The sequence below is a fragment of the Triticum urartu genome, chromosome 6A, assembly GCF_056163025.1.
Source record: "Triticum urartu cultivar PI428250 chromosome 6A, HENAU_Tu73, whole genome shotgun sequence".
NCBI classification, from domain to species: Eukaryota; Viridiplantae; Streptophyta; class Magnoliopsida; order Poales; family Poaceae; genus Triticum; species Triticum urartu.
The window spans coordinates 110,222,362-110,236,936 of NC_141878.1; the positions used below are offsets into that span (position 1 = coordinate 110,222,362).

Genomic DNA, 14,575 nt, shown 5'->3' on the forward strand with positions numbered 1-14,575 from the left:
TCATTTAGCCCCAAAACCCTTTTATTGTAACATGGCCAGGATCATCTGATATCCAAACTTGTCAAAGGCCATCTCAAAGTTCAATTTGAGAATGACAAGATAAGCCTTGGACCTATACCAATTGATGCAGGTATTCATAAGCCCAAGCAACACAATCCTGAATGACTCAGAGTTGAGGAATCCACATTAATTAGTATGAAACCCGTTCAAGAATAATCACACCTCCCAGCCCAAGTGAAACTCGATGGTAGCTCACCAACGGAATCGATCCCACTCTCCCCACTCCTCCCCGCTCAAAGACGAGTTGTTTGAATGTATGTTTGGTTTGAATTTGCTCAAATTATTTGTGTATTTTTGCTTAGAGTTGTGTATATGACATTGGATTTTTACTCTGTTAGTGTAGATGCGCTCGATTAGTACTATAGCCTCTATGTGCTCAATGGTAGAGGAGTTCTTGGATTGTTTGTTCTCCTAAGATGATTCAGATACCGAAGCTCTCCAAGACGATGACGATGAAGAGATTATATGGTTGTGCAGTGGGAGATGGAGGGCGGAAAAAAGAGGAGGCGAACAGGGACACATCAAGATTGTTTGTGACCTCACCTAAATAGATTGGCCGACCAAAATTTGCTCATGTTAGATTATTATTTTTGTCGTTATGTCTTTACACTCTGTATCACTTTCTGCGATTCAGCGTTTGCTACACAGGCGTTAAATTTGTTCAAATTTATTTATTCACGGACAGTTTGGCGTATTTGTTGCATTTGGACCCTAATGTTCTTTGCATTTAGACCCTATTTATTTACAGAAAATTAAAGTAGAAAAGAAATTGAATTTATTGATTTGGAATGTTGTTGAATTGTGCGGTGTTGAAACATGACATTGTTGAGTTATACTGATGAAAAATTGAAGTTAAAATGGAGTGTATATGTAAAATGGTACTAGAAGAGGTAAAATAATAAAAGTTGCAATTTCTTCGACTCTGAGTTTGCATACTTATGTTGAAGTCTTTTAAAAGTTCTGAAGGACGCTGAAAACAAGTTTTAAAAGCAGCAGATTCAGAGAAAGTTGCTCTACTTTGGCCGATGGACCTTACTCGGAAGCTCAAAGTATGATCAAAGTCATGCATGCTCCTGCTACCTGCGCTTGTCCAACATGGGAAGACACAAACCTCTGCACATGCGATTTTGCAAGAGAAACGCGAAATATTTCTTGTATTTTATACAACGGTAAATTTAAAACCATTGGTCATAAAGAATTCTTTGGCGCTTCTTTGCAGTCCACCTTTCTTTTCCGGGGCATATAATGTCCTAGAGAAAAACATGCCCGGCCAAGTGCTGTTGAGGGAGCTCCGCTTTCACGGAAGAGCAACGTACTTTTGCTTGCCCCATTTAATGGCGACCATGGAATCACATGGACAGAGCGACAGAGATTCTTCTGGTACAAACGGATAAACATGCATGCCATGCTAGTACCGGCAGTCCGAAAGCACCACAGACTAGCTTCTAGTTCCAACTTCCAACCCACAAACAGAGAGCTTGCAGCACGGGAGGTACCGTACAATGCCTGGGCCAATGGCGACTCGGCGACCAGACACCAGACAGTCTTTTGCTTTGAACAAGACACATGCTACGGACACATTACACAGCCAGCACAGGATAGAGGCTGATGCTACACCACACACACAGGAGAAATTTCATGGCGATTTCTAAGTGGAGACAAAGAAATTTCCGTGGCAGAGCAGTGCGATGCTTGCTCATGTCCAGAGTCCAACAGCCTTCCCTCCCTGCACCAACCAAAGGAGAAAGAAAGGGAAGGCATGGCCGGACTCCGGTTTGACCGTGCGACGCTGCTACCCTAGCACGAACGAGCAATGGAGCATAGTACGCCTCACGCGCAGCTTGTTGCGCTGCTCGGCTTCATGACCCCGCGCTGGCGACGCCCACGGGCCACGGGCTTGCCTGCCAGCCGCTGCGCCCGTGGCGTGGCCCGTAGGGGAGTGGCGGGAGTGACGCGGGTGCCGACGCGCGTGGCCTCGCCGGCGACGGACGGGTCGGCGGCGCCGTCGCGCGGCGGTGAGAAGACGGCGGGGAGCCAGTCGTCGGTGGCGCACGGGAAGGTCGAGTTGCTGAAGTGCTTCACCAGCGCCCTCTTGCCCTGCAAAACCAACACCATCGACAGCCGAGCGTGCGTGAGACTCCGTTGTTTGCGCCTGCGCATCAGCACGTACGCCTACTAGCGCATGCAAGCATGGTGGCTGGCTAGGCCGGGATCATGGCGCGTTTGACGCGAACGATCGAACGACGGCAAGCGAGGCGTGCGGTACGTACCTGGATACGCGCGGCGCAGATGTCGATGACCTTGTTGGTGCCGAACACCGTCCAGCGGGCGCCGTGCAGGGCGGAGTGGAGCACGCGCGCCGCCTGCGCCGACGTGAGGTTCACGAACGCGTACCCCAGGTTGCAGCACAAGCTATACCAACGATTTCTCTTTCGTCAGGATTTCTTCGTGCAATTTTTCAACAGATCCACTCGAACAGATAAGTAGTGTAAGATTCAAGAAAATGTACTAGTACAAAAAATATATACGTCTACTGGCGGTGAAGTACTGATGCTTTCCGCCAAAATGATCCTTGGTCTGTAATTCTCGCTCCACTCCGGAAATACATTTTCACAGGCTTTATCCAGACCAACGATATACATGTTCACAGGCTTTATCCAGATCAAGGACCAGCGAGAAATACAGGAAAGAACATCATGCTAAGCTAAGCTTATACAGGAAAGTAACTTTCACAGTGTTGTTTCGCACACAACGAGAAATAATGCAGGAAAGGGCATCATGCTAAGCGAAACTAAGCTACTACTAGTACATTGGTTGAAAAGACAAAGGGGCAGTATCTGCTAGCTTATCCATTAACATGGACACGTTTTATTCTTCTTGTTAGTTTTGTCACTTTGTTGTTTGCCTTTGTCCGACGGAAGACGACAGGGGAAGAACATAAAAGGAGGTTTAGCTTAACTTGGCACCGATCCATTTGTACTAACAAAGCTAACCTTCTCGTTCACAGTTTCTTTAAAGGAAACTTTCCGTTTGAACTTGTAACTTTTCACAGTGCTGAGTACTAGTACTGCTCAAAAAAGGAAGAAATGCAGGCGGTAATTTCATGTTCTTGTTCTTGTGTGGGGGTGTTGCGGCATTTTATCACCTGAAATCCATGGGCAGGTAGAGGAAATCGTAGGCGGCGGGCACGTCGCCGCGCTTCTCCTCCCTGTTCTCGCGGGCGCAGTGGTCGTCCAGCAACTGCATCATCTCCGCCGGCCTGCTCACGTGAAAACGCGAAGATTCACAGCTTAAGCGCACGAAAGAGACGGCCATGCAGTGACGATCTAACTGGAAGGAGGAGAAGGTCGCCGGATATGCACTTACTTGAGCCTGTTGGGGATGTTCCGGATCATGACGGTGGTGACCTGCGGGTCGCTCCACTCCGGCGCGGGCCTCGGCGTCGGCGGCCTCGTCGTGAACGCCGGCTTGCAGGCGACCTCGGCTGGCGCCGCCTTCGCCTGCCGGCGCCCGAGCTCACCGCTCCTTCTCCTCCCCGTCCTGTGCTGCTGCGCCTGCATCCGACCCGGCCCGGCCTTCCTTCCGCGAGGCTTCACGGACTGGGCCGCCCCCGCGATGGCCGCCGCCTGCGCCTGCTGCTTCTCGGCGTCCACGTCCACGGCCCAAAACATGAGCCTGTGCGGAGGGAGGCCGTGCGGCCGCGCCGAAACTTCCGGAGCCTTGCGGCTCGAGGGCACCGGCGCTGTGGGCGGTGGCGACGTGGGGACAGCCTCGGTGCTCCAAGGCACCGGCGCAGCCGGCAGCGGCGGCGAGGGGGCTTCCTTGCCGGGGAAAGTCTCCACCGCTGCCTGCTTTGGTGGCGCCGAGGGGACAGCCTTGCCGAGGCGGCAGTGCGGCGCGGTTGGACGCAGCAGCGAGGGGGGAACCTTGCCGAGGCGGCACTGCGGCGCGGTCGGACGCAGCAGCGAGGGGGGAACCTTGCCGAGGCGGCACTGCGGCGCGGTCGGACGCAGCAGCGAGGGGGGAACCTTGCCGAGGCGGCACTGCGGCGCGGTTGGACGCAGCAGCGAGGGGGGAACCTTGCCGAGGCGGCGCGGCGGCGCGGTTGAACGCAGCAGCGAGGGGGGAGCGAAGTGGACATGACACCGGAATGCCGGCTGCGGTGGCTGAGGGACGCCGTAGATTGGTCCGGGAGCGGGAACGTATGGCGGGGGCGGGGGCGGGTAGCTGGCGAAGACCGGGAAAGTCATCGAGCAGGCCGCGGCGCTGTACTGGGGGCCGCCCATCGCCGTCTCGTGATGAGGAGACGGGGGTGGAGGGAGGGGGCCGCCCATGGCCGTCTTGTGGCAAGGAGGCGGGAGTGGAGGAAGCTGGAGGTTGCCGTGGTAGACGTACTGCGGCGCGTCCGCCCTAAGTTTGCTGGCGGTGACGGCCATGGCCGGAGAAGAGGCGTGGGTGGAAGCGGCGAGGCAGCAAAAACTTTCTCCGGCGAGAGCGAGCGAGTGACAGAGGCAGCTTTGTCTGGCCGGGGACAAGGGCGGGCTGGGTTTATAGCCAGTGGGAAGTAGTGGTGGTAGGGCACCTCCTTTTTGGGTGCAGAGTGGGTCGCTGAAACCGGGCCCTACTTACGGATACGTATGCTGAGGCTCTTGCGCGGCCAAAACCCGGTCGAATTTGAGCGCGGGCGATCGAAATGTTTCGGCCGCTTGATCGGTGGAACGGGATTTACACTTTTGGTTTTCGAGCAAGGTACAAAATGATTAGAGCAACTCGAACGCGCAGACTTTTGTTTATTTTTTGTCCATTTAGATCGGCCATCCGGTCGCCGTCCGCCTTTTATTTTTACCGATAGTGCGACCAATGCGTGGACCTATTTTAGCCCTCGCGGACGGCTTGCTGTGGTTTTTCAAACATTTTACATAATTTCATAAGCAACCAAATATATCATAGTTCACAAGCCAAATAAATATGTAATAGCTTACAAGCCAAATAAATAATAAAATGTCTCAAATGCATATTAGAAAAAGATACATATATTGGTTGTCAGTGTGAGCCCACATATACTCAACAAATCATTTTACAGCTGAATGTGATGCATTTGATGATGAAATTGGATGAACTGTGTAAATGTTGCCGCTCCTTCATGTTCAGGCACAACATTGTCACTCTGGAACTGAAACCCTTGGTCGTAGATACGTTCTGAACGCTTATCCTCTATGATCATATTCTGCGTGATCACACAAGCAGCCGTTACCTCCCACAACTTGTTGGTGCTTCAAGTTCTAGCATGATACTGAACGATGCTCCATCAAGATTGCAGAACACCAAAGGCATGCTCCACATTCTTCCTAGCACTCTTGCTCTTGTGCAAAGCTCCTCCTCTTCTCTCCTACAGGGTTGGAGATTGTCTTCACAATAGTAATCCATTGGGGATAGATACCGTCAACTAGGTAGTATCATTTGCTATAGTTATGGCCATTGATGTTAACATTCACTGACGGGCAGTTGCCTTCGGTAAGCCTGGCAAATACCGGAGACCGTTGAAGCACGTTGATATCATTGTGAGATCTGGCCATGCCGAGGAAAGAGTGCCAAATCTAGAGATCTTGTGAAATCATAGCCTCAAGTATGACGGTGAAAGCTTTAACATGGCCCCTATACTACCCCTGCTGAGCAGAAGGGCAGTTCTTCCACTCCCAGTGCCTACAATCTATACTACCAAGCATCCCCGGGAAGCCCCTATACGCATTCATCGCCAACAAGCGGGTTGTATCTTCAGTATTTGGCTCTCTCACGTACTCAAGGTGAAACACTGCAATCACAGCCTTGCAGAACCTATACATGGAGTCTAGGCACGTAGACTCGCTCATACAGACGTACTCATCAATGAGATCACCGGGAACTTCGTATTCAAGCATCCGGATAGCTACAGTGCATTTCTGATAAGAGGAGACGCCAATCTTTCCAAGGGCATCCTTTTTGCGCTTGAAATACTTACCGTATCTGGCCACCCCCTCTGAATACTGTTCAAAACATGCCTAGCCATACAGAAACGGCGCCGAAATTGGTGATGTTTGAAGAGTTGGTTAGGTGTCTCAAAGTAGTCCTTCCAAAGAAGGAAATGGCTGCTGATACGTCTCCACCGTATCTACTTTTCCGAACTCTTTTGACCTTATTTTGGACTTTAATTTGCATGATTTGAATGGAACTAACCCAGACTGACGCTGTTTTCAGCAGAATTGCCTTGGTGTTATTTTTGTGCAGAAATAAAAGTTCTCGGAATGACCTGAAAATTCACGAAAAATATTTTTGGAATATATAAAAAATACTGGCGAAAGAATCAACCAGTGGGGACCCACCTGCTGTCCACAAGGGTGGAGGGCACACCCCTTCCTTGTGGGTCCCCTGGACCTCACTGACCTCAACTCCAACTCCATATATTCATTGTCGGGGAGAAAAAAATGAAAGAGAAGGATTCATCGCGTTTTACGATACGGAGCCGCTGCCACCTCATGTTCTTCATCGGGAGGGCAGATCAGGAGTCCGTTCGGGCCTCCGAAGAGGGGAATCCGTTGCCATCATCATCACCAACCTTCCTCCATCACCAATTTCATGATGCTCACCGCCGTGCGTGAGTAATTACATCATAGGCTTGTTGGACGGTGATGGGTTGGATGATATTTATCATGTAATCGAGTTAGTTTTGTTAGGGTTTGATCCCTAGTATCCACTATGTTCTGAGATTGATATTGCTATGACTTTGCTATGCTTAATGCTTGTCATTAGGGCACAAGTGCCATGATTTCAAATCTGAACCTATTATGTTTTCATGAATATATTTGTGTTCTTGATCCTATCTTGCAACTTGTAGACACCTATTACGAGTTATGATCCGCATACTCCAAGGTGACAATAATTGGGATTCTTTCCGGTGATTACCATAGTTTGAGGAGTTCATGTATTCACTAAGTGCTAATGCTTTGGTCCGATTCTTTATTAAAAGGAGGCCTTAATCTCGCTTAGTTTCCATTAGGACCCCGCTGCCACGGGAGGGTAACAAAAGATGTCATGCAAGTTCTTTTCCATAAGCACATATGACTATATTCGGAATACATGCCTACATTATATTGATGAATTGGAGCTAATTCTATGTCACCCTAGGTTATAACTGTTGCATGATGAATGCCATCCGACATAATTATCCATCATTGATCCATTGCCTACGAGCTTTCCACATATTGATCTTTGCTACGTTACTTTGTCGTTGCCACTGTTACAATTGCTACAAAATTGCTATTGTCACTTTTGCCCCTGTTACCGTTACTTCCATACTACTTTGCTGCAGATATTAAGTCTTTTAGGTGTGGTTGAATTGACAACTCAGCTGCTAATACTTGAGAATATTCTTTGGCTCCCCTTGTGTCGAATTAATAAATTTGGGTTGAATACTCTACCCTCGAAAACTATTGCAGTCCCCTATACTTGTTGGTTATCAAGACCTTTTTCTGGCGCCGTTGCCGGGGAGCATATCTCTATTCTCTGAGTCACTTGGGATTTATATCTGTTGATCACTATGATGAATTTGAAAGATACTAGAACCAAGATTTATCCCTCTACTACAAGGGGAGGTAAGGAACTGCCATCTAGCTCTCCACTTAATTCACCTTCTGTTTTGAGTAAGCTTGCGACATCTACATCTCCTATTGATTTTGATATGTCGCATGTTATTGATAATGCTACTTCTTCTATGAATGATGCTTATGATGCTACTACTTTGCTTGATAAAACTGTCCCACTGGGTGAATTACATGATGAACATCTTGCTAGAGTTAGAACTTTTGATTATGCTGAAGATGATGATATTTCTGAAACTGAAAACTTTGAAACACCTGATAAGACTAGCTCCCCTAGATATGGACTTCTTGTTATGCCTGAGGGTTATGTTATGGATGGAGAGGTTGCTAGGGACTTTCTTACTTTTAAGGATAGAGATGATCTTAAGAAATTATTATGCAAGTGGAAAGAAAATTCTTTGAATGCTAGAATGCAATATGATCCTAAGTTTGCTACTTCACCTATCTTTATTACTGATAAGGATTATGAATTCTCGGTCGATCCTGAGTTAATTACTTTGGTTGAATCTGATCATTTCTATGGTTCTGAATCTGAAACTGTTGTGGCACATCTTACTAAATTGAATGATATAGCCACCCTATTTGTTCATGAGGAAAAAATTCGCTATTACTATATTCTTAAGTTGTTTCCTTTCTCGTTAAAGGGTGATGCTAAGTTATGGTTTAATTCTCTTGCTCCTGGTTGTGTGCGTAGTCCCCGAGATATGATTTACTACTTCTCTGAAAAATATTTCCCTGCTCATAAGAAACAAGCTGCTTTAAAGGAAATATTTAACTTTGTGCAAATTGAAGAAGAGAGTCTCCCACAAGCTTGGGGGAGGCTTCTCCAATTACTTAATGCTTTGCCTGGTCATCCTCTCAAGAAAAAGGAAATACTTGATATCTTTTATAATGGACTAACCGATGCTTCTAGGACCACCTAGATAGTTGTGCTGGTTGTTTTTTCAGGGAACAAACTGTTGAGCAAGCTGAATTGCTATCGAATAATATATTGAGTAATGATAATGATTGGACTCTTCGTAAACCAACTCTGAAGAAAAGAGGTATTCTATTTCTCTATCCTAAAGATATGCAAGAGGCAAAGAAAAATCTATGAAAGAAAAAGGTATTAAAGCTGAAGACGTTAAGAATTTACTACCTATTGAAGAAATATATGGTCTTGATAACCCGACATAGATAGTAGAGGTAAATTCTCTCTATAGATTTGATGAAGGTGATATTCCTCATAATAAGTCTGCTAGTCAATGCTTGGATGAGTTTGATAATTTCATTGTTAAACAAGAAAACTTCAATGCTTATGTTATTAGACAATTGAAACATAATGCTTACATGCTCGACAGCTTAGGTGATTATATGAGTAGAACTGTTAGTGATCTTAAGATTATTAGTACGCATGCTTCCATGGTTAAAACTCAAGTAGAACAAGTACTTAAGGCACATGATGATTTGCTCAATGAGTTGAATAGTAAGAACAACGATAATGATGTTAGGGTTATGACTAGAGGTGGTAAAATGACCCAGGAACCTTTGTATCCCGAGGGTCATCCTAAAACACTTGAGCAAAATTCTCAGAGAATTAATGCTGATGCACCTACTCTTAGTAATAAAAGGAAAAGGAAAACTGATAGGACTTTGCATGCTTCTAGTGAACCTGTTATTGACATACCTAAGAATCCCAATGATATTTCTATTTCTGATGCTGAGACACAATCTGGTGATGAACATGAACCTAGTGCTAATGTTAATGATGATTTTCATGTTGATGCTCAACCTAGTAATGATAATGATGTGGAGGTAGAACCTGTTGTTGATCTTGATAACCCACAATCAAAGAATCAACATTATGATAAGAGAGACTTCATTGCTAGAAAACATGGTAGAGAAAGAGAGCCATGGGTTCATAAACCCATGCCCTTTCCTCCTAAATCATCCACGAAAAAGGATGATGAAGATTTTGAGCGCTTTGTAGAAATGCTTAGACCTATCTTTTTGCGTATGCGTTTGACTGATATTTTGAAAATGTCTCTGTATGCTAAGTATATGAAAGATATTGTTACAAATAAAAGAAAGATACCGGAGGCTGAAATTTCCACCATGCTTGCTAATTATACTTTTAAGGGTGGAATACCAAAGAAACTAGGAGATCCAGGAATACCAACTATACCATGCTCCATTAAAAGAAACTATGTTAAAACTGCTTTATGTTATCTTGGAGCCGGTGTTAGTGTTATGCCTTTCTCTTTATATCATAGACTTGAATCGAATAAGTTGAAACCTACTGAAATCTCTTTGCAAATGGCTGATAAATCAACTGCTATACCCATCGGTATTTGTGAGGATGTACCTGTTGTGGTTGCAAATGTTACTATCTTAACGGACTTTGTTATTCTTCATATTCCAGAGGATGACAGTATGTCGATCATCCTTGGAAGACCCTTTTTGAATACTGCAGGGGCTTTTATTGATTGCAACAAAGGTAATGTCACTTTTCATGTTAATGGTAATTAGCATATGGTACACTTTCCGAAGAAACTACCTCAAGTTCATAGTATCAATTATACTGGAAAAAAAATTCAACTATTAATATTGGAGGTTTTGAATTCCCTCTCCCTACTGTCAAAAAGAAATATGATATTCTTATTGTTGGGGACATGCATATCCCCGTTGAGGTAACCTAGTGTTATTCGAAAAATTCTCCGGTTTCATGTTATTCGAAAGAAGTTTGTTAATAAGACTTGATCAACCTTGTTAATGGATTCCTTTTGATGAGCATGAGATGGATGAATTTAGAAATCACATCTTTTTGTACCCACCTTTTACTTTCTGTTATTTGGATTAAATAAAGCAAAAATAGTATTATCCGTCTGTTTTCTGAATTATCCATGCAATAGAAAAATGTCCCGAAAATAAAAGTTCTCCAAATGCCCTGAAATTTTAGTATGATTTTTTATAGAATTTATAAGAATTTTTTGCACCGAGAACATACGAGGGGGCTGCACCAGTGGACCACAAGGGTGTAGGGCGCGCCCTACCCCCTGGGCGCCCTCTTGCCTTGTGGATCCCATGTGGGTCCCCCTTGGTTATTCCAGCACCCATCCATTTCGTCTTCCTCTAGAAACAATCATCCCGTTGCTCAAACCCATGTTCTAGCTCATCATGTTGCCATTTTCGATCTCCTTGTGCAACGCTCCATTTGCAAAACTGCTTAGGGGGATTGTTCTTCAATATGTGACTCCTCCAATGGTCTAATTACTTTTTGTTCTAGTGCTTTATTTATTGCAAATTTTTGCTGCTGTGGTGACCTTGTTCTTGACCTTGCATGTCAAATTTATATGGTCCAAAGTAGTTTTGATGCATGATATAGCCTCTAGACACTTGTAGGAGTAGTTGCTATCAATCTGGTTGAGTTTGGTTCACTTTTATTTTGAGTTACTACAAATTTTAGAAATTTTTCAGAGGAAGAAAAATGTTTAGGAAAATATACCAAGGTGGTTCCTCAAGGAAGCAAGCCCCAAGGCTCGCGATACGTGAGCCAGACCTTGAACCACCAAGAGAAGCCCAAGTCCAACCTTCCTCGCACCGCAGAGGTTCGGTCGTGTGAATGGCCAAGTGATGCATTCTTGGAGCCGGCCGGAATTTATGAGGATTTCTATTATTTGGCTAAGAACGCAGGTATCACCGACTTCCTCCATGATAAGTGTGATCAATACCTCCTACTCACTAATACCTTTGTGCAAAATTTTTACTTTCATGCTAGGAAATCACCACCCACGGTAGAGTTTTATTTATATGATGAGCATAAGGAGATGACGCATTATGTCTTTTGTGAGGTTTGCAAATTACCTTATGAGGGCAGCGTCAACGAACCACGTCCTAGAGATGTGGAAGATTTTATTGAGGAAGTTACCATAGGGGAAAGGAGAGGAGTGTCGGAGGCGAGAGTGGCTGGTTTGCATTTTCCTATTTTACGCTATTACTCATTATTTGTTGGGAGATGTTTAATTGGTCGTGGAGAGAGTGGAGGCCTTAGTGCCCTGACCTCTCTATTTTGCGCCATGCTTTACTTCGTGATAAAACTTTTAGTTTGGGCGCCATGGTTTCTCGACGGTCGAGTTTAAACCGTTCAAGGGGTCCTATCTTTGGAGGTATCTATGCCTCACGCCTCACTAGATAGTTCCGGTACAAAAATTGAACACAAGAGATGAGCTAGGGTTTGAGAGGAGATGGTGTTGTTGAAGATGTTGATGGATATTGCCCTCCCCAAGATGGGAGAGTTGTTGGTGATGATGATGATGATGATTTCCCCCTCTGGGACAGAAGTTCCCCCAGCGGAATCGCTCCATTGGAGGGCAAAAGTGCTCCTGCCCAAGTTCTGCCTCGAAACTGCGGCGCTTTGTCCCGAAAGTCCTCTCCTTATTTTTAGGTCAAAATGACTTATATACCAAAAGAGGGGTACCAGAGGCGGGCCGACGAGGGCACAGCCCACCAGGGCGCGCTTGGGCTCCCTGGCGCGCCCAGGTGGGTCGTGCCCACCTGGTGGGCCTCGTATGGTACTTATTGGCTCTAATATTTCTTATATATTCCATAAAAAATTCCCTGTAAAGTTTCAGCTCATTTGGAGTTGTGCAGAATAGATAGCGTGACGTAGCTTTTTCAGGTCCAGAATTCCAACTGCCGGTATTCTCCCTATTTGTGTGTATCTTGCATATTATGAGAGAAAAGACATTAGAAATACTGCAAAAAGCATTATTATACATTAAAAAAACCATAAATAATAGTAGGTAAACATGATGCAAAATGGACGTATCAACAGTAAGGCCGCCCGTATTAAACATCGGCTCGGGTGCCATTAATGAAGAGGATGCGAGCAAGGCGTGCAGCCATGGAAGTCAAAGGGCTAATTTCCAAGTGAGCCCGCACTGCGTACATCTCGCACGCTTCCCGGTGAGCCTGCGCATTGGAGGACAGCTTGTACGCCTCCCGGTCAGCCTGCGCAGCGGACTGCGCTCGCACGCCTCCCGTCTACTCAAGCAGCTGTCCACACGACACCTCTGAGACATCAAAGTGTGACGCGTGACGTCACGTGAATGGTTAACAGAACATCCATGATTTATATTATACAAACGTTTGAGATGATAATGTGGCAGCTATTTGTTTCAAAATGCTTTTGTTGGTTGTTGATTCGAGTGCGCCTTCTCTCAAATTGGACACAAAAAATACCACAACATGCTGGGTGCCATTCCATGATAGCATGCCAAGTTTCATGAAATTCAGACGAGTTTTGGATTACTAGAATTTTGAAACCATGTATCTCAATGTTTGCGGCCAAGCGACGGTGCTGAGGTATTTGACATTCATTCCCATTTCTTGCATGGGACCTAAGCATCAAACCAAGGACACACATTTGATTTTTCAACCCATTTATATGCACTGGAGCATGTGCCTGTAGTTCAAATTTGAATTATGCACATAAATGCATAGAAAACTCAGTTAATGCATAAAAATGTCCAAACAAACCCCAAAAAATTCCAAAATTTAAGACAACACTCATGTTGTTCTATGTTCACAATAGAAAAAAATTTGAAAACAAGAAGAGGCAATGAATATCGTTCCGTCCATAAAGGTGACACGTTTCCTACTAGAACCATGACGCTTGTTGTGAGAAGCTCTTCTTTGGGAGAAGCTGATACCCAAACCTACCCCAAATGGGACAATTTTTTGACTATAGAATATTGATGTCGTTCCATTATAGCATGCCAAGTTTCATGAATTTCAGACGAGTTTTGGATTTACTAGAATTTTAAAACTATGTATCTCAATGTTTGCGGCCAAGCGACGATGCCGAGGTGTTTGACATTCATTCCCATTTCTTGCATGGGACCTAAGCATGCAACCACAGACACACATTTGATTTTTCAACCCATTTTTATGCACTGGAGCATGTGCTTGTACTTCAAATTTTAATTATGCACATAAATGCCTAGAAAATGCAGTTAATGTATAAAAATGTCCAAACGAACCCCGAAAATTTTCAAATTTAACTGAACACTCCTGTTGTTCTATGTTGACACTAGAAAAAAATTGAAACCAAGAACAGGCAACGAATATCGTTTCATCCACAAAGGTGACACGTTCCCTACCGGAACCATGAGACTTGTTCTGAGAAGCTCTGATTTGTGAGAAGCTTATACCCAAATCTACCTCAAATAGGACAATTTTTTAGAGAAAACTCCTTATTTGACACTATCTTAAAATCTGCTTCCTTATTTGACACTGGAAAAGTTTTTCTTCCCTATTTAACACAAGTTCTAAAATTTATTTCCTATATGACATTTTTGTCCATTTTGAGCCTAAATGACACCTGAAAAGACTCTTTTGCCCCTCATGTGGTATGTGTGTGGGGGGCAATAGCGCGCACACGTAACATCAGTGCGAGGGCAGGAGCACACACGCAGCAACACATACACATGCACGAACACACAACGCACGCGCACACACACGCAACAACACGCACGCGCGTGCACACACACACACACGCAGCAACACACATGCACGCGCACACACACGCAGCAACACACAGTTCACGCAGCACACACACATACACACACACGCAGCAGCAGCAGCAGCACACACGCAGGCAGCACATAGGCACACAACCGCACACACACACGCGCGCACACGTACACACGCAGCAGCATCACACACGCAGGCAGCACATAGGCACGCAACAGCACACACACACACGCACGTACACACGCAGCAGCGAACACACACGCAGCAGCGAACACACACGCAGCAGCACACATGCACACACACATGCAGCAGCAACACACATGTGCGCGTGCACCCACACACGCAACAGCACGCACGCACGCGCACAC

General features: G+C 45.4%; 1 protein-coding gene across 1 annotated transcript; it reads right to left on the reverse strand.

The window, feature by feature from the left end:
- Positions 1 to 1,486: 1,486 nt before the first annotated feature.
- Positions 1,487 to 4,574, reverse strand: LOC125515220 (uncharacterized). The gene is made up of 4 exons (XM_048680660.2): positions 3,427 to 4,574; positions 3,206 to 3,319; positions 2,331 to 2,472; positions 1,487 to 2,157 (listed from the first exon to the last, which is right to left on the reverse strand). The coding sequence occupies exons 1-4, from the start codon at positions 4,494 to 4,496 to the stop codon at positions 1,891 to 1,893; spliced, it is 1,593 nt and encodes a 530-aa protein (XP_048536617.2). The 5' UTR covers positions 4,497 to 4,574; the 3' UTR covers positions 1,487 to 1,890.
- Positions 4,575 to 14,575: the final 10,001 nt, after the last annotated feature.